The 25,348-nt window shown below is 38.5% G+C and overlaps 1 protein-coding gene across 1 annotated transcript in view; it reads left to right on the top strand.

Moving 5' to 3' along the window:
* Positions 1–20,471, top strand: part of LOC148087207 (glypican-5-like) — a 45,173-nt gene extending 24,702 nt beyond the window's left edge. Inside the window, exons 9-11 of the mRNA XM_087785390.1 lie at positions 4,120–4,261; positions 17,227–17,330; positions 17,967–20,471. Coding sequence (XP_087641516.1) covers positions 4,120–4,261; positions 17,227–17,330; positions 17,967–18,059 — 339 coding nt within the window. The 3' untranslated portion in view covers positions 18,060–20,471. The remainder of the gene's footprint in view (positions 1–4,119; positions 4,262–17,226; positions 17,331–17,966) is intronic.
* Positions 20,472–25,348: the final 4,877 nt, after the last annotated feature.

Raw genomic sequence — 25,348 nt, 5'->3', positions numbered from 1 at the left:
AATAGTTATTTGTAAAGCGCCGTTCTAGACCAGTGTCACTTGAACAGTTAAAAGTAAAACATCTACAAATTGAAAAACTCTAAAGGGCCAAGACATAAGACGAACATAGGAGTCCAAGAAAATTGAGAAAAATCCAGCACAAATAAAAATGTCTTGAGATGTTTCTTGAAGGAGACTCCATCTAACGCAGAGAGAGAGTAAGATCATTCCAAAGCTTAGGAGCAACAGCCTGGAAGGATTTCTCTCCTCTGGTCAGGAAGAGTGTGCGATAAACCATCAGCAGATTCTGATCCACAGACCTCAGAGCCCAAGCTGGGGTGTAAGGCTGGATCAGGTCACTGATGTAAGGAGGAGCCTGACCATGAATAGATTTGAAAGTAAGAACCAGAATTTTAAAGTTGAGCCTGAAAGTAACTGGAAGCCAATGAAGAGTTTTAAGGATCGGGGAAATGTGAGTTCTCACTGCAGAGTTCTGTATTAACTGCAGCCGAGACAGCTCCTTCTTGTTAAGACATGAAAACAAACTGTTACAATAGTCCAGGCGAGAAGACAAAAATGCATCGATTATAAACTCCAGATCATGTTGTGACAACATTTTCCTAAGTTTAGCGATTTTTCTCAGTTAAAGGAAACAGTTGCTGGTCAGCTTTCTGCAGTGTTGAACAAGCGGCATGTCTTTGTCAAATACAACACCCAGGTTTCTCAGGCTCAGTTTGACAGACTGACCTAAGTTACCCAAGTGCTGACTCAACCCTGAAACCTTATCATCAGGAGCAAAAAACAGAGTTTTAGTATTGTCCACACTTAACTGCAGGTGTTTTCACTCAGTCATTTTTTGAAATTTATTAAAAAGGATGTGTTTTTCCACATCAACGATGAAATAAATATTAATTTTGGGGTCTAAGCAAGTGGATGAAAGAGTCGTGTCCCTCGCCTTAAGGTCAGAGGTTGAGTCCTAACTGTTGCAGGCAGCAGTTTAGAGTATCTTCTCTCTCTGGATTCACCAGAGAAGTACTGCAAACTGAAACTCTGGTGTCTCCATTTTTCACCCAAAGACACCTAAATTAGTTTCCCTCAATGAAAGGGGGGCTTTGTCTTTTGGCTTAGCTCTTTCTTCACAATAATAAAGTTACGGTGGTGACGAGCGCCGCATTACTTAATAGCTGTTATTTTTTTCGTCGTTCTTTGTCTAATCCATGACACGGCTCTATTCATATATAGCTCACGTTATTTTTGAGTTCCTCTCGTAAGACTGAGGCTGTGCGTCTTTTGTTCCTCGCACACATTCATTTGAAAGCGTTTATTAATTATAATTCAGCCCTGTCATTCGTGCCATTTACACTCTTTGACAAGCCAAGAAAATAAATATGAAGCAGCACAAAGAAGCATCCTTGGAATTTTAATGAAGTCGTAAGATGAGTTTTGGAGGTCTGCTGCTCCGTCTTTGTCTCTTCTTATCGCTCACTGTCCCGTTGTGTGAGGCGTTAATTGGCCCTCCGGAGCGCGGCTTCTGTTTCATGCTAGCTTTGCCCTCTAATGGATTCTGCAAGATGACTCATCCACCTTTCTTTGCAATTAGAAAGTATGTTAGCAGGTTCGGCCAATTGGGATGAGCCTGTGATGAGGGGAATCTCACCTCTGTTGTGTTTTAAACTCTTCCGTATCAAGTTGCTGTTATCGCTCTGAGCTAATTAAGTTGAACTGTTTTTGACAGCCGAGGAAATTGTATATTCAGTCTTGCTCAGTGGTGAAGGTGTCATTGTTAACACTGTCAAGTCTCAAAGTCGCCCGGAGTGTCACCCCTGCAAGATCTTTAACCCAGACACTCGCATTGAAGAGAAGCACGTTTAGATGATTCTCGATTTAGATAAGGGTAATTTACAACGTTTATTTACTTATGTATTCATTATTGTTATTTATTCATCTGATGTCATTAGAATTATCCTTACTACAAAGGAGACTAAAATGTCTTCTATTGGGGCTTTAAATGTCAGAAATGACTCAGGATGGAATATATTACATCGAGTATTTTAATCGGTGTGTCACTGTGGAAATTCTGTGTCTGATGGCTCTGAGTCCGTTTAAATTACAGATGTTTGACATGTGAAGCAGTGGAAAACAATGGGAGTATATTTTTAACCCCGTTTGTAGTCGGATGGTTCAGTGTTGAATCGTCTTAAAGGCCAGTAGATGTCCAATTCACTCAGACTTAACCCGAACCAGAACAGCCTGCTGTTGTGTAGGATTAACTGCGTGCAGAATATGTGAGAAAATATATTACAGTTTCAACCTCCATTCATCAAAAATGTTGTTACCTTTTTCTTTTGGCAGTGGTGGCTCCTCTGCTGGGCTCTTTGTGACAAGTCAGTGCTGGATTTTCTATTAATTATTTATAATTGAAGGAATAGATTCTTTATCATTTTTAATTTTTACTGAATGCTGCAAGTTCATATATCAGAATCAGAATCAGTAAATTGTATTGTCAGTATTGCGAATGCAACATGGGATTTTTTTTTTGTGGTGTCAGTACTCAGCAATAGAAAAACAGATCCAAGCAATAGGGTGTCTATTATTTATATTACTGTGAAGTGAGAAGAAATGTATAAAATCAAATGATTATCCATATAGATATAAAAAAAGTTACAAGACTACTTGAAGATGTAGGATTGTGAGAGGCTAAATGTTGTTACCTCTTAATAGTAAGCTTCTCCTTTGTGACTTTGTATATTCATGTTCCTTTTATTTTGTCTCAATACGTTTAAATGTTTGTATTGTATTTCAACTGTTTCTTCCATAACAAATAACTCCTAGAATTCAAATCTAATTCACATTTATCAATTATATTTTCCTGTTTCATCCTTTCTGCTACTCATCCTGTTTTTTTAGTTAAGCCCACTTATAGCATTACATACTAGTTCATTTGTTTTAATGCTAAAGTTCCCTTCACTCATAGTGTTAAGTGGTGCTGTTAAAAATAAACTTTTTGGTGTGTGTGTAATTCCTCTATACAAGATGCGATACAGAAACAGCTCTTTCTGTATGTTTGTGCATTAAAGGGATTACCAGCTGTAATGCAGAGTAAGTCTTTCTAAATATCGTGAAGTAGATTTAAGCAGCAGCAGCAAGTCAACGACTGACGCAGCAGTACTCTTCACCTAAAGAAGCATTTATAGGGTGTTGATTTATCATATTTGCTCTCATCAGAACTGATAAAAACTCCAGTTGGTATGTGTGAACTAAATTCAAGTGACAATTTAAGAGGAACATGAATGTAGATCAAGCTAAATCTTTTGGTAATGCTAACAATATATTTACATGGGTTATCATACAATCATACAATAAAGTCTTTATCAACAATTAATGTTACCTGTCCTGACTGAACCAAACTTGTTTTTTACTTTTTTTTTTACAGATCATGGGTTATGGAGGCATTTAAAGTTTAAAAGAAATCCTTCTGTTTCCTCTTAGTCACTCCCAAGACAACTGGGACAAAATATCTCGCCCACATGTGTACTCGTCACATACTTGTGTATTGGCTCTGCACCAATGAGTTCCATCTTTCCCAGACATCCTGATAAAATGCACTAGTCACATCAATTTGCTTCTCTTGAAGTGATTAAACAAGGTGGATAAAGAATGGAAAACACATAAAATCTGTAAAGAAATCTTTTTTCACCCAAAACAATATTTTTTCTTTTTTAAACATATACATAACCAATTGCATTTTAAACATGTTTCCTCTGTAGAAGACTTGGTTTTCATTTGTGTATGGTTAAATAAGGTTATTTCATATTCGTAGTTGATTGGTTGCTGTGATAACCAATTCTGATATAGCTGTTTAAATGCATTTTGAAGTTCTGTTTGATCATAAGGTGATTTTGGTCTGCCAAATTTGCCAGTTTCGAACAGTCCAAGATCTCAGAGTTTCCCTAAATGTCTTTTAAATTCTGTTCAGTGATTGAAACATCTGCAACGTCAACATTGTTCACCAGAGAGAGGTGGACTAGGAATTTGTTTCTTAATGTTTTTTCTTACAAGAAAGTCCAAATGTCTCCCAGCATCCGAAGATTTTTCTCTGCTATTCGTTTTATTTTGGACTTCTCATTTCCCGTCCTTCAGGAGCTGTTAGCAGAGCTGGGCTGGGCGACCAACACCAGAGGGAGGGCGGAGGACGAGCAGGAGGGAGGGAGCGCACAGAACGAAAGAGGCAGCGCAGAGGAGTGCGATGATGAAGATGGCTGTGGAGCATCTGGTGAGAACGGTGAGTCACACCATAATTGAGGCAAAATTCCGAAGGAAACACACCCACTCGTCCGGCCTGGAGATGTAATGCACAGACTCACACGGAGCATGTTGACGCACACGTATACAGTAAACATAAATCTATAAACACACTTCATGGATACAAAAACAACAGCAGGCCAATTCGCTCAGCAGTTGGGGGCTTTTATAACAAGTGCTGCTGCCTCCATGAATGCAGGACCAGCAGGGGAAAGCCTGAAGGGAGGGGGAGCACTGAGAGATGGATCTCACTGTCCTCTCCATCGCACTACTTTCTCTACCTCTTTTTCTCTTCCATCGCTCTTCCTGCTGCCTTCAGCAACAGAGTGAATGTATAGATTCAAATTTCTAATTCAACTATCGGTGTGTTGGCATCACATTATAAATGAGATTCACAGTGAGCGGAGGAATGTAGGGTGGTTTAAATCGTGATGAGGTTTAATTAATATTTCCTGCCTCTTCAACATCATAACTGATGGGATTGGAGATGTGGTGAAACAAAGCTTATATCGTGACAGTCATTTCATCTTACCTACGACTGGTCAAGTTAATTCTGGTTGACTGCCAGAGAAACTCATAACCACGTTGCACGTCCACAATAGCATAAATCTTGCCATAATTGTGTCCATGTGACCCACCAAACATGATGTATGTGTTAAATGTGACCTATTACAGTATAAAGTTGTTACTACAAGCAACTGTCGTGCTACAATATGGGATAGGTTTGATGGGTTATTCAAACCCAAATAGAGATTTAAAAAATGTCCTACCGACATTAGACTACATTTGCTGACGTAAAACCGAACCTTTTCATTCTCTTTTCATATTCACATCCTCCAGGTCAGAAACAGGCAGATGACCTAATGAATAACGAGGCATCAAATTCTTGATGAGTGCAAAAATATACATTAATAAGAAAGAGTCGGACTAAGTAATGGGCCCATTATTTCAATGTTTTAAATCATCATAAAAAGTTATGTTCCAAGTTGATTATTTTGACTAAATTTAACACCTAACATTTCAGCTGCTTGTGTTTTCACTCTTTTTGAGTACTCTGAAACTAAAATATATTGAAAAAGTTTACAAAACACATAAATGATTTTAAATCTTCTGAGTTACTTTAATGGATGTACACTTGTGACCTCATGTTCTGGACCTCAGTCTACATGTAAACAGACAACATAAACATCCCGGTCTGTGTACAACAACTTTACATTTTCCCCTCTGTATTATTGAATCTGAAATTGAAGTCTATCTGCACACAAGTCCAGAGGTAGTTTTTTTTTTGCCATTTTGCCTCAATTGATCACTGTTTCCCTGTATTCTAAAACGTTATATTATAGTGTCGTTGTTTATATCTTCTCATATCGTTGATATAATTTACATTAAAAAATGTTGTGTTACACAACAAAAGTAAAAATAAAGAAACACTTTTCTTTGTTCATAAAACCGAATCTTTTTCTGTCTTGTTTAGAATAGAGACGACATGAAAAGGGTGTTTAAAAAAAGTAGATAGTAGCCTTAAACTTCCATCCTATGTCCTAAGGCAGGATCCTCATAACACTGAATTGAAATCTTTTCTTGCTAATATCAACTGATTAAATCACATTTTAAATGCAATGTCTGATTTGTCAGTACGGAAAAGCATATAGCTTTCAGTGCCATTCGATTTATTTTCATTATTGTATTGCGCTTATTGTATTTTGCACAGTCCCATGGGTGGAAACCCAGCTATTATCTGGGTCTAAAAGAACCCAAAGTGTGTTTTGAAATCAGTCCGTTTCTTTTGTCAGTCGCTTCGGAAGGCTTATCTTCATCTGGAAAATCATATACAGTGATTGACAACATGACGGCTGCTGCTGAAGCGTCGAAACATTCCATGACATTCGCTGACAAGGACCAATTATTTTCAGGCCAAATCTATAATGTCATAACGGGCGGTGGGTTGTTTTTATCCTCTAATTAGACAAACCTTTCCACCATGGGCTCAGTATCGGAAAATTGTTTGTTTCTAGGAATTGATATTTTCTATTGACTGCATCATCACCTCATTACTCAAGAGCAGGATCTGGCCATCTCTGTCATGACTGTGGGTGGATTATGTCACTAGGGTGGGATGTGTGGGCCCAAGGGGAGTTTGTAATAGGGTCACTGCCCTTATCAGAGGTGCGAAAACAGGGTCATTGGTGATCGTCAGACAAATATCAAGCGCATATGAACAGTTAATTAGGGTCACTAGATCTAGAGATTTGTGATTTGGATTTAACAAAAATAATTGAATGAAACTACAGTTTGAAATATCCCTTTCGAATATCCCATGGATAGTACGTTATTTAAGGGAAACTAATGTGTTAATTTAAGTGTCTCTTAAATGGATCTGCATGCACAAAACTCTCCTTTAATTTAAATATTTACGTTAGAACTTCTGCTTAAGCCCCATCCACTGAAAATGCTTACCACCCACTTTGCTGTGATTGGACAAACATTGATGTTTGTCACCACGTGTCATCCAACCCGGAAATCTTTACCTCCAAGGGTATAACAAAACAGGGCGTGATAACACCTGAGTGGAGAAGAAGTGAAGACCGTTATTGAGTCATAATGGACTTCACTCTCGTAACCTCTCATCCTCCGAGATTTCAAACGGGGGAGAACTTTATAAAGTAATAACTTCAAAACATCATCATAATGAAGGAGTCAGGATAGTTGGGTTTTCACATTAGTTTCCCTTTAAAGCCAATTAAATAATGTCTAGGAAATTAATGATAAAGTGATCAAATGTGTCCGTCTGAGTTGCATCTCATTCTTGTGGTTATCTGTATTTGTATATCTCGTGTTTCTCCGGTGACCTATCCAAGGCATCTGTCTTTGTTTGGCCCTTGCTTGTTTTATGATCCATTTTTACAAGGTTTGGTTCAATCTTACCATGTCTTCAATGTTCCCCGAGTGTTCATATAATTCCCCGTCTCTATATTGCACATGCCTAAACAAGTATATGACACACATAGCATCATTTTTCCTTTAACCTTGATGTGTCAGGGCTGAGGAAAGTCCCTCCCCGCTGGGACCCAAAGTGGTGCATTGGCAATTTTGCAGAGAAAATTGCCAGTTATGATTTAGTGAGTTTGCTCAGGCCTCAGCATATTCCTGTGGAAAAAAAATCACAATATAGGAGGACAAAGTCACCGTGCCTGCTCGCTGGCATCTATATGCAAAGAAAAAAGCTTTCACCGGAAACAGGAGTCCTTATCAAGTTTTCTGCTCAGTATAAAAATGTGTTGTTGGTGTGTAAGTACAACTGGGCTTTACTTGAATTCTGCACTAACTGTCCTTCTATTGTTGGAAATAATAAGATGTAGGGGATAATTGCTTGAGAGAGCCTTTCTTGGTCAAACATTTGTTGAGCAATCTGTTATGTGGGCACTGATTACTTCTGGTGCAAAACCCACCACATCATTGATTTTCAATGGAACATTGCATCAAGTTTTGTTTATGTAGCCTATTTTCATGACAGAAAATAAAAAACTGTTTTAGGCCCGGCCTTTACTTGACCATTATTGAGCACATTATGCTGATTCACCAAAGAATAATTTTCTTCATGGTATGTATTCTCCAGCAAGTATTCACCATGAAGGATTTATTTATGGAGGATACATTTAAGGTTTAAACGGATTCTATCTAAGAAAGATGTGTATCTTGTAAGAAGCAATTCATGGTTTTCTTTCCAATTACTGTATATAGATAGCACTGAAGAACCTGATGTCAGAACTGTAAAAAATAAGAAATAGGCCCAACATCACATTCTGTATCTGTGTCAGTGAACAAATAGAGAAAGGTGAAACCCTTACCTAGCCAGCTTACCTAGTCTTAGCCTTTCAAACGATTTTCCTGCCTCACCAAAGAGCCCCACGTTTGTTTGATAGATGTGGAAATCCCTCACTCAGGGCTAGGTGAGGCAGTAAGGAGACTGGGATTCCTTTTGAAAATGTTTCCTCCTTCCTATTAAAAAATGAATGTCTGCCTCTAGTTGAAATGCAGCCAGCACCTTGTCACGTAATCATAGATTATTATTCCATGTTGAGTCTAAATGCCAACACTGAATTCTGATTGAATTGAGCAGACGTTTTGTGTACAGACATGTTTGTGGAGAAGTGCCTGGTCAAAAGTGCTTTAAGAGTTTAAAGTGTTTTGTTTGCATTGATGCATCACACTGACGCAATTCTCTGTTAATATTGGTCTCAAGATCTTTTTAATCTGTCTTTTTTAGAGCCTCATTTATCAACCAGGCGGTGCTATTGAAGAAAAATATTCTGTCTGATTCCTGATTAATGATTGCGACACTTCTAGTTTATTAAGTACAGCAAGACTTGCCCTCTTTCATAACTGCTGTTTAATGGTTTTAAGTTATTTCAGACACGGCGAGGAGGTTTACACCCAGTTATCATCTGATTTAAGGGCCTAGCCACATCAATGGATGTTTATCTCTTTCCAGAGAGGCGGAGAGTCAGCAGGCTTGCAATGTTCATGGATAAAAAAAAAGAAAGAGAAAGCTGGGCACCTTGAATAAAGGATAGTTAAGCTGTCCAAGCCCAGGTAAAATACCTGGTTGACTCATTTATATTTTTCTTTGCAGTGCAGGTGTTTACAGAAGGCTGTTCTGAATTGAATTTTGTATCTGAAAGCAATTCAAAATGCATGTATTACAATAAAGAGCCATGATAACAACCCCCACTTGCCCCTATGAGTACTTAGGTTAAATCATAAACATTTTGGTGTATTGTTGATCATTTTACTGCACAGGTAAATAATACTTCCTGTCACTGCACCCTGATTCAAAGGACATATTAATCAAAAAGATTCATTAGAATGTGTGATTATCTACTCTGCGATCTGCTAGCCAACCATGTCGTTACATGTGTAGAGCTTTATAAAGTACCATTTGTCATGTTGCTGTTAGCCTTTAAAACTGTGAGTTTTGGTCATTTTTAGCACACTTTAAGCAGCGCTATGGAAGATTTGACATATTTGTTACTAGTTCTTCCGACAAAACAATTTAAATTAAAAAAAAATAAAAATGCTTTCTACCGAGGCTTCAAAAAGACTTCTCAGTACTTAATTCTTCATAATAATTAATTCAACCTCCTTCAAAAACCAACAGCTATAAAGCCTTTTGGTGCTTATATTGGTTCCAGCAGGGTTGCTCAGGCAAAGTTGGTAAATGAAGGGTACCATTGGCAGGTCGAATAAATGTGTTCCATCTATTTATTTAATGGCCAATGCTTAAATCTTCATGAAAACTATTCCATTAACAACAACGTCATGTAAAATGTTAGAAGATTTCATACAAAATAAGAAAATACATAAAGGGCACATGTATCTGTGAAATGTATTGATGAACTAATTACATTCGGGCATGTTGCTTTCCATACTCTGTTCATTTTATTAGTCAACAAACCTGCTTGGAATTCACCATCATTAAACAGATTGATTTTCCTTCTTCAGCTCACTGGTTTGCTCCTCAGATGCCCGTGTCTCCCCAGACATCCTGGTTCTATCATGTCAATAATGTTAATGTAATCACAGCTTCTCTGGGCTCATGCTCTTCTCCTTTGTGCAACAAATAAAACACATCGTCACCAAAACTTTAATTCCTCCAACTGTGAAACAAGGCATCGATGAACACATCATAACCCTTAATTTGTGTTTTGTGTTTTTTTATGCAAGCAGCTTTGCCCTCCACAGCTAATAGTTGGTATTCAGAAGCAGGTTGGAGGATATTTCCATGTGTGCAACAGGAAAAAGTGAATATGTACTCCCTGAAAAGCAGTCAATCCTGGTTACCATGGATACAAGGTGGTCTGCCCTCCCATGAGTCCATTTCTGATGACAGTAAAAAAAAGCTTGAGTGTAAGAAAAGATAACGAAATGAGAAGTCTGGTATTATTTTTTTTTGAGTTGATATCTTGGAGTAGATTTCAAGGTGTAAAATCATGTGATCAATAGATGCTCTGAGCATATATCACAGGATATTGTGCAGCACAAGCATTTATTGCCTCCTCGCTTCATTCTTTTATCTCTGCCTTGCTCATGTGTATCATCCTGTAATTCCACCGGGCAAATTCTCACATTCCTCTCGCATTGCCTGCTGTATCCTAAAGGGGAAGGCCAGAGTTTTCCATTTGTTTAATATGATTCTGCTGAGCTCCAGGACAATCTGAGCCGCATTCAAACATCTATTGATGTCTGAAGGGAGACAAGGGAGAACAATAAACACTCTGCCGGGGCTTCTAATCTGAACCCAGGACTGTAAGAGTTCCCGTGGTGTACCTTCAAATCAGACTGCACTGTGTCATAAAAGTAAAACGGCTTTCTTTAACATCCATAAAACACAAGGCTTCCAGTTAGAGGAGTGGGGGATGTTCAGAGTTCTACTTTAAGATCCTTCTGAACAGGCTCTAAAAATGTATTTGCATTTCATTTTATTGATTATCACTCTTTATTAGCAACCATCTGAAACTCAACTTACATAATTCATTCTATCGTGCTCATCAATCATAGACATTTCTTAAATTATATTCCCTAGTTTGAAAGAAATAATGACAAAAAAGAAAATGAATGAAAAACTCAAAGAGCACATAGCTTTATGAAGAAGATTGCACGAATAATAAAACACAGCACACAACCAAATACATAAAACAATTTCAATAATTCAACATATGTCATACTGTTCACACAACTCAATGTTTACAACAGCACATAATTTTTGATGTTTTATAAGTGATTTAATTATATATTATGTTCTCCACTTCAGAAGAAGCCATACGAGTTGTTGATCTAGATATTATCCTGAAACACTACATCTGGAAAAAAAATCTTGAAACATTTCCTTAAAATTTCATAAAATAGGTTAAGGACCTTTCAAGTTTATTTTTAAAATTTTGGAAAAGACATAACCGCCTTGGCATATATAAGAAATACCACTATCACAAGCCTGAGGTACAACACAGAGTTCAACTCTGCAAAAAGAAGCATGAGCTGGCCATTGTACCGTTAGACTTTGATATCAAGTAAGAGAGAAGAAAACAAATGCTGTACAATTAAATTGTGTAGGTCATAATATGTGTGTGAAAATGAGTCGTTTGGCAGAGATCTACTTCTTCTCACTGCTTCCTATACTAATTTAACAGGATAGTTCGATAGAAGTAATAATGAAAGGTATTTTTAATTAGTCAGTTTTAGTCTGTGTAAAATTAGCCAATACAATAACTAAAGAAGCAAGTAAGCATTTCACTCTCTAAGGTGTGAATGTGCAACATATTTTGTGGTAGATTGAGTTCATTGGCATGAACTGCACGATAATAAATGAAATGTAAGTGTCAGCCCCTCTTTCATCGTGACGTGAAGTTGAACGTCCAACAATTACGCTCGACCATGGCTGCCATTCATGCATGCTCTTTGTACTTGATGTTTTTCCATTCTGATGCTATAGACGGGAGTATTCCTGCTGCTGAACACAGCAGGAGTGAGCGGTGTGTAGGCGATCAAGGATCGCGGAGTGTGTGTGGACAGCATGTGGCAGCGGTTAACAAGCAGAATGCTCCACGCAGGAGATCCGCCTCATTAAAAACTCTCCTGCTTCCGTTTTGTTCAACTAGCTTTAAAACAATTGGTTTCCAATGAAACCATCACTACAGAGTTGAATGCTACCCACCCCTCGATTAACCACCCCTAGGATCTCTAATAGAAACTGTCACTGCCTGTCAATCAACCTGTCTTTTTGCAAGGTTTCCCTCCGATGAGTATGTAGAGATCTTTATGGCTTAAGTGTTTATTCTGATGTTGCTTAGTCTCCGTGTGACTTCACCTCCAACTCTTCATGTATGAAGCGCAGCTCTGATGTCCCTGTCGGCTCAGGTTGATCTACAACCTTCAGCAAGATACCAGAGGCAAAGCTTGACCTTGAAGAGCATCGCCTGCCAATGTAGCATGTGTAGCTTTTATATTCATCGCAAGACAAGTAATCACCATAAAAGGAGACTTTTACTTTTTGACCCTGAAGATGGATGGATCCAGGACAAGATGCTACGATCGTCTCCCGTTATTTACTCTAATAGAGATGGAGGTCAGACGCCAGCATGAGCAACAAGAGATTCTTGACAGTAGAACTCTCTTGCCTCCTGGTTGACAGATCTAACACAATATATAACCCACACAACGAGATACATGTCAAGTCACCACTTCTCTGGGGCACAAGAGTAGACGCACTAGACACACAACACTTCTTTCTTGCAGTGTGATGTTCTCAGGGTCCGTGTTATGGAAGCTTGGATGAAGCCAGTGCTCTATTTATTTTCATTTGACACCTGCTTATACAATAAATAGCACAGAGGATGTTTCTGAATTAGCATATTCCCCCTCATTAATGTACAGTATATTAATAATACAGTGACCAATTTAATGAGTGTCATAGAACTTTATTAGAAAAATCAACTCTTTTCCACATGGAAAAAAACAGCTTAAATGTTTACTCTGTCCTGAGGATTTTATTTACATGCCAACGTTTAAGTAAGAAGTCAACACCACCAATGTTGTATGCCTTCTGAGTGAGGTGTTAAACGGAGAGGAAGCCCTGGGGCAGAGCCAGGTCACGTACGAGAGAAAGTCTCTCAGTTGACCCGGGATCACAGCACGAGAATAGCTGGAGGAGGTTTCTGGACGCCTTCTGCCGCACTATATCTACCTCAGGAAGAGGAGGACGATATGCATAAATATGACTTCACACGCTGCTGAGTTCAACTCCAGTTGACTCCTCTGATGATTTAACAGTTCTAAAACACTTCAGAGTGTATTAAGATCTACCATCTCTAGGCTAAGTCATTTTCATTCGCTTGAAAACTGAATGATGCTTCATGGACTTGAAGATGACTTTAGTGGATGTAAGTTTTCATCTGTGAGCTGCAGGACGAGCAAGATGAACTCTTAATGTGACCACACCACCGTGGTGGTAAATGTTCTCAACGCCACGAAGGCTGTTGCAGATGAGCATCTTCAATGCTATTTAATGTTGGCTCCCTTCCTTTTCCTGCTATCTATTATAAAATTTGAATCTGATAACTGCTGCTGCTCTCATCTGCCTCTCTGCGTGTCCTTTCTTCCCGCGTGTAGGCGTGTAAATGTATCTGCCGCATTTCCAGCTGAATCAGTAATGAGCATTTCATTACTTCTGCCTCAGTTCCCTAGGGAGGATACGCACACACAGACACACACACCAGCATCCAGACGCTCCTCAAGGTCACCTCGCATCCTTTATGCATGTGTGTGTATGTGTGTGTATCGCTTCTCTGAGTTGAGGACCAACACGATGGGGCATAATTAGAGGTCCAATTGACAGTTCTGTATAATACACCACAGCCGTTTGATCATAAAGCATCCTCCCTGCTCTCTCCTACACTCGCTCAATTATGATTCACATTCACCTTCGTCTCACTTCACCCTCTCACATCCTTCTGTCAATATGGACACAGAACTATGCACATCCAGGACTCAAATATTTAACACGTTTGTGGTTCTAGTCCAAGACAAGACACGACTAATGCACAGCTTCCTCGTTAGACACACACTACAAAGCATAGCTGACATTCTCCGATGACACACATTGTTTATACAGACGTATAAAATTTTGCAGCGCTATTAGCAAAGCCGCGGTGTTGACAGTGGGGGTTTTGTTACATGTGCTACAGAGGAGAAACTGATGAAAGACAGTTAGAGCACAGGTTGTTTATTGGGAGAAGTTTGTGGTGCAGAAATATCACCAGAAAATGATAATAACATCATAATAACCCCGTTGTTATCTTCCTCTTCTTCATCACAGCATTCCTCCTCATTCACTGTCTCGCTTCTCCACGTGTCCAAAACATCCGTCTCCAACTCTGACTCTTCTAAGTTGGCTTTCTGTCATTTTTAGTTGTTTCCATTAAAGGGCAACAAACGTGAAAACCCAACTCTCCAGACTCACTCACATGTTTCAAATGTTGAAGTTTTCCTCATCAAGATGTAAGTTTCTCATCATGACGATGTTTTGATATTATTTTAATAAGTTCTCCCCGACCTGAAATCTCAGCGAACGAGAGATCATGACCAGAGTTCATCTCTAGAAAAAGTGTTTTCAGTGTGCGGGGCCTAAACACATTTTCTAATGAAAATGTTTAAATGAAAAGAGAGTTTTGTACAAACAGACACATACTGAGTACAATAGAGGCCCAAGATATATTTAAGAGACACTTCACAGTCTAGCTATTGCTCAATTCCTAATGGATACCCAGCTTATAGAACCCATCATATGGTCAAACCAATCACGTGGCTGTTTTTTGTTATTTTCACATTGATTGAAAAAATCTTTCAAACTGTGGTGTTCTGACCCAATTCAATGCAGGATAACCAGCCTATCAGGAATTGCTAGTAGTATGACAGTGGTGTAGAAAATCTACAAAATCTAAAATGTTTTACTCTTTAATTTGTAGTGGTTCCTTTATTTCAACTAACAAAGTATATCAGTGATGATTAACAGATTATTCAAAAACCCATAATGATTCATGTTTTTCTCTGGGTAACTTTATCAACATGTGTGTCACAATATCTGTGGGTAATTTGATTACTTCTGATTTAATTTGCAAAATACATATTGATATACTGTATATCTTATAGCTTGTTATGCTTATATGAACATTTTCACTTTGTAGCTTTTTAAAAGTTGGTAGTTATACATCTTTTTGTAAAACTTCTGGTCTGTTTCAGTGACGAAAAGAGAAAACTTCACATTTTTGGTAACTTTTTTCGTTCTGTAAGAGAAGAAGGGAAAGAGCGCAGACTTAACCCTATCTCGTGCTGCACCAGGTCAAGGTGAATAACTTCACAACTGCATATATATTTCTGTAAGCCATAGATAACACAAGGGTTAAGTTTCTCAGTTAACCTGCTATTCAGCAAATATTCATTTTAAAAAACAATTTATTTATGATTTCATTAGTAAATAGGACAATAAAGCTTGTGCGTGTGTGTATGTGTATGTGTATGTGTGTGTGTATGTGTGTGTTTGTGTCACATTGAGGAGGTTCTCTTACATTTGGCAGCAGACCTATTTCCTGTGGTCCACCACAGCTCTGATTTATGACTCTCCTGTGCCCACACGGGACCCTCACTGTCACCTAAGAGCCAAAACTTCACCTGCATATCCATTACATCATCTTTCCCTGTGAAGAAACACCTGAATATTAACACAATTGGACCAAATATGTTGTTGTAAATTTGAATTAGTGTTGATGTGTCACCATCCATCTGTTTTCTCCTTCTTCTTCTTCTTCTTCTGCTTTTTCTACTTCTTCTTCTTCTATGGTACATATGTGATGACCAAGTGTTTGTGAGTGAAAACCCTCTGCGGACACAGACGGCGTGTGAGTGACGAGTCCAAAGCAGAACTGGACACAAGAATGACAGCAGGAGGGTCTTCTTGTTATTCACACACATAGACACACACACTCATCACTCAGCACATGAAAGGTCAAACTGCCCCATGAGGAGTGCAGCCACGATTGTTCACCGGGTCTGGCATGACAGGGATCGTTGCTGAAGGACATAAAAGTGACTTATAACAACCGAAGACATCGCTGTCCGACTTAATCAGTTAAGGGTAAAAATGACACATTGGAAAAATCGGGGATCAAAGTTTGTCATTTGTAAATCTCCATTTTTAACAAAACCTTTTTTTATTATTTGAGGGCCACATGGAAGGACTTCAGGGACAAATTTTTAACTCAAACACAGGGTTGTGAAGAATGTTATTTCTAAAATAATATCACATGGCAGTGTTATGGTTAGCTGGAAAAAAGGCTGTAGGGTTCGATTCCAGTTTTGGGAGCCAAATCAACAGGAGCTACCATCAAAACGCCTCGTAACGAGTGAGTGGATGAACTTTTGCTCACCGAAGACAGTTGAGTCTTCAGATCACACCTGTGACCCTGAATGAGCCTCATTGCTCAACATTACTGCGAGATTTCAGATGAGTTGAACACATGCAAAGAAAAAATCATTTTGTTTTTAGAAAAAACTGATAGAAAATGAAGATAATTAGCATAATGCTCAGCTTTTAGGAGCGGCAAAAAAAAAAGATTTGCCTCAACGCACATTAAGACACAGATGTGTTGTTGGTAAACAAACAGCTGCGTGTTTCATCTCCCAACGTTTACACACACTTTCTTAGAAGACACACAACAAGCTGCCAATTATCTCTTTTCACCATGAGTGTGTGTGTGTGTGTGTGTGTGTGTGTGTGTGTGTGTGTGTGTGTGTGTGTGTGTGTGTGTGTGTGTGTGTGTGTGCTAATTGAGGGTGCTTTCCAAACGTCTTCGTCAAGAAGTGTGTGAGGCTCATTCCTGAGCACCTGAAGGAGCTCATTGTCTATTGTGCAGCAAGACAATGTCTATTGTGAGGCCACGCATCAGATTTCTCTGTGTGTGAGAGACTTACATTTGTGTATGTGTGTGCAACATCAGAAAGAAGATGCAGGTTTTTTTTTTGCAGTAGCACAAGTGAATGTGTGGCTTCATTTGTGTGTGTGTGAGGGTGTGTGAGCTCATCGCCGGCGGCACAGTCTGTCTCCGTGTCCTAATCCGCTCATTTACCTGAGTCCCACCCACTGGGGAACTGGAGACGTTCCAGCACACACGGCTGAATTTGAAAGTGGAGGAGCAGCTGGTGACGTCCAGCTATGTGCCCACTAAATGAGGCGTCAATCTCCTCATCTGTGTGTGTGAGCGAGATCAGTCAGGTGTAAACAACAACAAAACATCCATTATTTTAACGACAAGATTAGGGATTAGAATGCAGAGCCTTGGGGTCATAATCTTTCGGCTGTTCCGTGTGTATAAATAATGTTTGTGTTCTGTTCAGGGGGAGACACAGATGACTGGTCCAGCGGTCACCGTCCAGAGACGAAGATGAAAGCTGGTCCTCCTCAACATCTGGTTCCTCCTCCTCACTTCTCCCCGCCACAGGTCGGTTTGACACTGATGTGATCCTGTAACTGTATCTCATGAAGGCCTTAGAGATTCTATGAAACAAATTGTACTTTTTAACTTTGATTTCTAAAATTGTAAATGTCTTTAACCTGTTCTTTGAAAACTAGATTTTTGTAAAATGTTTGATAAAGCCAATTAGTTTAACATTTTGTTCACATTCTGTTTGAATAATGTTCCTTATTGATTTAAGTTAATTCTTTCTTAATGTTTACACCCAATTATACATCAAAAGTTATTTGTATTGTAATTGATAAATAATATATTTTCTTTTGTTTCTTTTGTTGTTCTTATATAATATAATTTGCATGAATACACTTTTAAATATACTATTTTTATAAATTCCGAAATTTTTGTTTGTGTTAAAAAATGCATCTTTTTGATCCCCCCCTATTTTTTTTATATATCTCTGTTGTTGATTTTCCAGTGTTTTAAATTACTAATCATTTTCAGTAGTTGTTTTTCCTTTGTTTCCATTGTGTTTTAAATCCTAAATATTTCAAATGTATTCATTATGTTAATGTTTTTCAATCATTTTATTTTTCAGTACATAATAATAACAATTCAAGTTTCCAAATTCAAAACTTTCACAATAGTTCTCTCTTTGTTATTCAGGGAAGCATTCCCGGCTCGGCTGATTCGTCGACAGTTTCCCCGGCGCTGCTGCTGTGGCTGCTGCTGCTCTGCTCGTGTGCTGCCATCTCCTGAGCTCTGGACTAGAGAGAGTACAAAACTGTACGTCTCATGCTTGTGTAGTGTGTGAAAGAGGAGTGACACACTAGGCTTCTCAGACCGTTCATCTTTGAGGAGCTGCTTGACGGTTAGCTGGGAAGAGTTTTGTATTTACTGACCTCCACGTTTGTATTTAACTCGATAGACGGCACTGCTTGTCGGACGAAAGATGTAAATACAAATATATATTCTATATTTATATGAAGAGCTCTTATAGGTCTGTAAATAGATTCTAACAGAACAGATTGACATGGATGTTGGAGACATGCCAAGCAGGCGTTTTGACCTTTTCATCATGTCTCACCCGCAGAGAGGATCCGTGACAGCTACTGTTCACACTGTTAATGCAGCAGTGGGCTTCACAGCACTTGCGATGATTTATTCATGGTACAGAAAACATGGGAGCTGAAGGAAGCAGGACACACATGGTGCCAGGGTTGATTGCTCTTACTTTCACTCAAGGAGACGCAAACAACTCGCTTCATTTCAAATTTCAAAATATGACTCTGATCAAGAAAGATTGGCGCAGAATTTCAGTAACAGTACTAACCAGACCTCCTTCCACTGCTGTTTTGAAAATATTAAACATATAAAACCTATACCCACTGGTTCATTAAACATGATGTTGACTGCCATTGAATTATGTGCTTTAGTTTGAAACGGTTTGTCTGGCACTTAAGCATCTGAATTTTCTTTATTATTATCAGTGCAACAACAGTGCTGTACCATGAAACTATCTGCTAGCAGCCCACAGTACAGAGTGTGAAATTCACACATTAAATAAATGAATACAATGAAATTGGTTAAAAAACCTTTTTTTCGTAGGTAAATGGTCTTTAAAATCAATAAATATTATTAATAATATTTGCAGACATTTTTGGCCAAAGGTAAAAATAGAAAAACTCATTAGTAAATGAAGAATTCCGTCTTTTTAGGTAAGCTCAAGTCCTTAGACCAACACAGAGACTTATGACTGGATCAAGATTCAATCACTTAAAAGGACTAGTGTTTTTGGCTGTCAAATCCTCTGTTTTACTCTGAAATGGCCCTATTCAAGTAAGAGTTAGAAAATTATTTTCTTCTACGTTTGCAGCATTTCTCACCAGGGTGGTCATAACAGATCTTGTCTTTAAGTGACATGTTACAGAGAAGGTTCCTCTCTCTGTAACATGTTCCTTTGATTCTTTCTAACATCCCAGGCAGATTTCTTTGAAACAAATTAAAGTCCTAGCAAAGGTCTTGACAAAATCTTTCTAGTCTGTATCCATATATTGACAAATTGCTGGTTCAAAGTTAACATTTGGTGCCAGTGGTTGTGCGTCCAAATGTGCCAGGAGCAAGTTTATTACAGACCACACACAGGCAGCACTGACAGAAGATGCTAGAATCCACTCACGCGGGTGCAAATGAAGACAAGCAGAACTTTTATTGGACCTTCTTTTCACCCAGCTACATGTGCAGTCTTCCACCTGTGATGATGTCAGTTTTTCCTACCATCAGATGTTCTTATTTAATTAACATCCTAGAACTGTCGCTGACAAATTTCTAAATCTTTTGTTTAGGAGGAACGTGACAGAATGATCTGGCAGATCGCCGTGATCGCGTGCTATCTACACTGATGTTTTTTTTATCTTCTTAATCTGTCCTGCTGTCATTTAATTACGCTTTAAGACAAATTAGATTTTAGATTCAAACCTTCCACAAGCAGCAGCTGCTCAGTGATCCGTGAATTTGAAAAGAAGCCCACTTAAATGAGGAAAGTAGATTTGAAGCTAACTGGAGCTAAACTGGACAGAAATAGAGATTGAATTAGTGAGGAAGAAAAACTGGACTGGTGATCCATCTAGACCAAAGTGTTCTTCCTGTGTAACTGCTCATCACTGTAGCTTTTCTCTAAAACACAAACTTACAAACAAAAGATGCTAAAATTGAAAAATAACATGTCATTTAATTGTAAAGCATTAACAGCCAAGACATGAAAAATAAATAAAAGTAACTGACCTGATAATTTTAAAATATTTAGACATTAGACACTACATTAGATTTATTTTGGATTTTCTCATGTAATATCTTCTCATCATAAATTGTGAATTATTTATAAAGAAATGGTTCCCTTACCAAGTGTCAACCTGCCAATGGCTATATCTTTAACTGCAAAATAAGTCAGTTTTTTAACAAATTTCTGTAATCAAACTCCCTAATACTTCCTCAACCTGCTCACTGCTATCATCAACATTTCAAATACTGCGTTGACTCCAGTGTAGCTTGTTGTACTGTGATGCAAGTGTTCCCCTCGTGTTTTCATCAAGCAAGTCCACCACCTTCATTGTCCCCAACATGTGGTCGTAATGATATGCAGATTGGTTTGGATCTCAATGGATCTCTGGATCAGTTTGTCACGCCTAAATTGTGAACTAGTGTACAAATGAACAATTGTCTTTTAATGTTAGCTTAACAATAAATGTTTGGGTTTTTTTCAAATACCAATCTACTTTTGTGTTCATGTTTGAATTTTCTCTTCATGTTTCATCACTTTAATTCAGTGGTGGGCCGTGCATTTTTTACTTAAGCCAGTCCAACCTAAATTAATACACCTCATAATAGCATTATTATTTGTTTTATACAATGTCTAAATGCAAGAAAATAACTGTAGTGATGCTAGTAGAAACATCTGCTAGAAAACTCCTGACTAGGCATTCCCTTTAAGGATGCTTTGAAAAACACACCTTGACTTGAAAAGGTGAGTACATTTTACAATTCTGGACTTCCTGGTCCAGGTAATGTGGGAATGGATTCACAGGTGGTGATACAGGAAGTGCTTCTGCAGTGAGTTTCTGATACATCCTCCTGAATCAACACCGATAAATCCAGTCACTTTTCGTTTTTGTGCCATGTAATCATCCATTTACGTGACTTCAGAGTTTACATATAGACGAGGCGCACAGACCTGGCTCAGTGAAGGATTACTGTGATTGGTTTGGCACAGTCAGAAAGTTGGCTGCGTCCTCCTGCTCTGCACAGAGGAGTGCCAGAGGATGATGGGAAATAAAGACGTCGCTGAATGCAAATTGCTTCAGAAAGGAGGATCAGGACGCGTGCGCTGTGCTCAGCAGGAAAAGCATCTTCATCTCAACTGACTTACTCAACAAGGTTCCATTAAGGAAATTCATTTTGCTGAACAACTCTCTCTGCCAACAGTCTGGTTCTCTTGATGTTTCTGCTCATTAAACATAGATGCTGGTCTGTGTCATCTAGGATGGAAGATCATTCAGTCTCCAACACCAGCGAGAGCTATGTTTGATGAATCATAGTTGGGAAAAGCCAAGTATAACCTGCAGTCTGTTGAGTCTTCTCTCGTTTTTAGAATCAGACGCTGGCCTTCAGCGTTGCACTTTTCAGGTTCCAGCAGGTTGACTTTGGACTGGATTCCTGCCAGTCACTCACTCCCATCCAATTACGTCGATGTTTGTTGGCTCCAGCTCGAGATTTTATCTTCCATGACAGATAGTTTGGAATGAGAGTGACAGCAAAGCTATTAAAAAAAGACGTTGTCTGGTCGTCCTACTGATTTATGTGTGTGTGTGAACGGCCTTTAAATCTCTTAATGAGCGAGAGGGGAGTCACAGCGCCACTGGTCCGTTTTTTAACATCTACAGTAGACACCTGCCTGGAGAGAGACACCTGTCTGAGTCTTCTGACAAACAAAAGAGCAGAAAACCCTTAGTGCTGCTGAGTCATCGATCAGACTCCAGGGTGAGTAGAATATAGAGCTCAATGTTTGGCAGCAAAACGCCTGGAGGGGATTTTTCAGGATAAACGTGTCGTCTGTATTTGGGCCAATGATGTCTTGAATACACTGAAGTGCCTTTCATGTTAATGCTTCACAGGTGTCTTGAAAAACAGTCCTTAAAAGTAATCTGGACAATTTTTAATTTTACTTTCACATCATTTAAAAATAAAGCTCAGCAAAATTCAAATTTCATTTGATTAATAGTCTGATCCTTTATAGACCAACATCTATGTCCATTCCAAAGTAAGGCCGTTGACTTACTTAAAAACCTTCAAATACATCCATACTGCTCGTCTTTAATGTCCATTTTGTATTGAAGCCTCGACAAAGGATAAACACATAAAGGGCCAAAATAACAGTGACAAACACAGCAGCCCCAAGATAAAATATATATATGTATATCCGATATATAAAAGTATAGAATTATTATTATAGGATTTGTATTGGTTGTTGAAATTTTCAATGTTCTTGATAACAAAATGAAAAGTGTATATGTGTGTTATATCCACAATGACATTGAAACATCATATATGATTCAAATATTTCAATGTATTTGGATACATTCACAAGATGAACTTAAGACAAATCTTTAATTTAAAGACTCTTAAAGACTTTTCACTCTTTTATCCATCCATCACAAGTTGCAAAGGCATTAGTTAAAGTGTAGAGTCCCATAATGTCTTTACCCAGAATCCTAGGAGTATCATGGTGTGTTTCCTGCAGTGTGCACTGGCTCTGTCCAAAGACCTCCTCCTATTTGGGCTCCTCACAGACAGGCATCCAATTTCACTAACCATCAACTATTGAACATTGAGTTCTGCTTGGTTTTGTACGACACATCAGTCCTCTTAAGCCAGACACACTGTGTCGATCTTGGATAAAGAGTGCACCTTCTAGATGACTCTACCTGGTGTGTGTTCAGGCGTCGACTGTGGCTTTGTGGGTTTGTCACTTATAGCTATCAAGTTATCTGCCAATGGAACTCTAATATTCATCTACATCTTCTGAAATACTGAATTTGATGTCAAAATTGTTTTTCAAATTATTGAAATGTTTGTTTAATTCAAAGGTATTTGTTTGAAAAATCCCCTAGAACACCAGAGTGTGTATGAGGTAAAACTTGCTGGAGGAATATAAAGGTGAACTTTCATGCTGCAGTCACACGCTCACTGAACTCTTCGTGGCTCAGCTTTGCGAGCCAAAACTGCAACACATCCTCAGACAGAGCTCATATTGTTGCCTGAACTAATAACCCGACTGTTTACTTGTTTAATCTTGTCACACCTCCGTTTCTATTTCTGATACGCAACTAAATATGACGCGTTACAAGCTTTTTTTATTATTCTCTTATGAAGGTTGGGATCGTGTTTCAACCCAGCAGCTCTAAATCAGAAAGCTTCCATTGTGGAAGAGACAAGATCATCCATGTTATTGTTTCATCAGAGAACTCTGGAATATAATTTTTATGTTTTTGAGCAAGGTTGTGAATCTTGTCGACCTCAGCATCAATCTCTGAAATGGGTCGCAGCTTGGAAATGAGCTTTAACCTCACTGTGCCCTTGTGTATGTGTGTGTGGGTGTGTTACGTGATGAAATGTTGTGAATGTGTGTCTTGATATTTTTTTTCTCCATATTGGGGTGGTGTTTGTTTGCATTTCTGTGTTGTGTCGTCTGTGTCTATGCTGGGAGCACGACAGGACGCTTTATTCTGATTTATTTTTAACTGCTTTTACTACAAGTCATTAAGCATTTAAGTTGATGTTTAAACTTTAGACATATTTTTGGACACTACACACCAACAAAGCTATGGTGTTAATACAGATAAAAAAGATGGCTCTGCTTACCATTGGCACAGCGCATCATTCGTGTTAGTCTTTGCAGTTCCACAACAGCTTTAATTAGCCAGCGCCTCAGAAGTGTCTGTCTCTTCCACGTTCCCTGCAGAAGTACGACAACTTTTAGCCTCTGAAGTCTGACAGCGCATTGCTATGAAGAATTGCGACAATCATTGACTCTTTTCTCTCTCTGTGTCATCGGCAGTAATTACACTCTCATCACCTCCAGTTTGACTTCTGCTGCTAGTGTCAAACACGGCATCATCGTGGCGTTGTCAGTCAGCTCTCCCGGCTCTGGAGGGAAATGGGACGAAGAAGAGAGAAGAGAGCGTAGGGACAGCTCATCCATCACTTCTCGCAAGGTGATCGAAGAGACGAAGGTTCTACTGCAGCTGCTGACCTCTTTTCATAGATTCATCATCTTATGACAGCCAAGGTTCCTTCACCAGAAGTCTTCCTTCTTACAAGAAAAATATAATTCGAGGTTTGTTCTCTACCACCACAATGTAATGCTTATTACATTATATTTGTTTAACTGTTAGTTGTATACCACTTGAACATGGTGACGTTTTCTTTTTCTATTTCGTCCTTTTACTTAACTATTTCCACATTATATTAAAACTCTACTTTTGTTGCTAAATATTGATTATCTTGACACTATGTTAATATTGGCATCAATATGAGCATGTTGAGAGAGCAACTAGGGTTTCTATTCAAATTAAAACTTGAAATTGTTTAAAGTGTGATTTTAGCAGAGTGATTAAAACACAACATTGCAAAATTTTAAAGGCTAAAGAGTGTATTACTTGTTATCCCCAACCCCGTCTTTGCAACCAGTTACAGTATCTAGTGTTCTGTTAAAAACAAAAAAATGATCCACTGTTAGAATGTATTTTCTTAAGCAGCCATCTGACAGTGAAATAATTACTCGTACTCCTTGAATTATGTTCCTGGGTTTTAGTTTGCTGGAAATAATTATTACGCTAGTGTTTACAATTAGTTGACATTTGGTAAACATTGTTTTCATTGAGATTCTGTTAAATTTAAATAGCAGAACACATTGAAAGCTCTTCATGAAGAGATAATACTATATATCAATTTGAGGCTTTTTGAGTTTTTCCTTTCCATTCAGATTTTTTGTTGTGTGCAATTTAAATATTGCATATTTTCAAGAGTTATGAAGCCAAGCAAAATATGGTTCTTGATCTTGTCACAATCCTTGTTCAAAGATTTTTTTTTCATTATTTGCTCAGTTTGATGAGCAGACAAGCCCAAACACAAAGATTGCAGAAGGTAAGCAACACATCAACCATGGCTGACAGCGACACTACCACAGTTACACCTGTTACAGGTGCAGACCACTTTCACTGCTCTCACTTCACCAAAACTTTATGTTAAAGACATAATATAATACATTTTTAGTTTAATTAATTTTATTTCATTATCTGTTTTTTCAAATAATATTAATTTAAGTTCAATGTTTTTAGAGAAATACAATAAAATCCAGACCAATATTATACAAGGAGAACGCTGCACTGGCTGTTCCTTCACTCTTGGTGTATCCTGCAGGTGACGTTGTTTCCTCGCTGCCGCGCACGCGCTCACGGGCGCACACAAAGAGAGTGCGCGTTCACACTCGG

The sequence above is a fragment of the Callionymus lyra genome, chromosome 2 (assembly GCF_982586985.1).
Source record: "Callionymus lyra chromosome 2, fCalLyr1.hap1.1, whole genome shotgun sequence".
NCBI classification, from domain to species: domain Eukaryota; kingdom Metazoa; phylum Chordata; class Actinopteri; order Syngnathiformes; family Callionymidae; genus Callionymus; species Callionymus lyra.
Note: the sequence above shows the minus strand (reverse complement) of the source record. Positions and strands in the feature narration are given on the sequence as shown.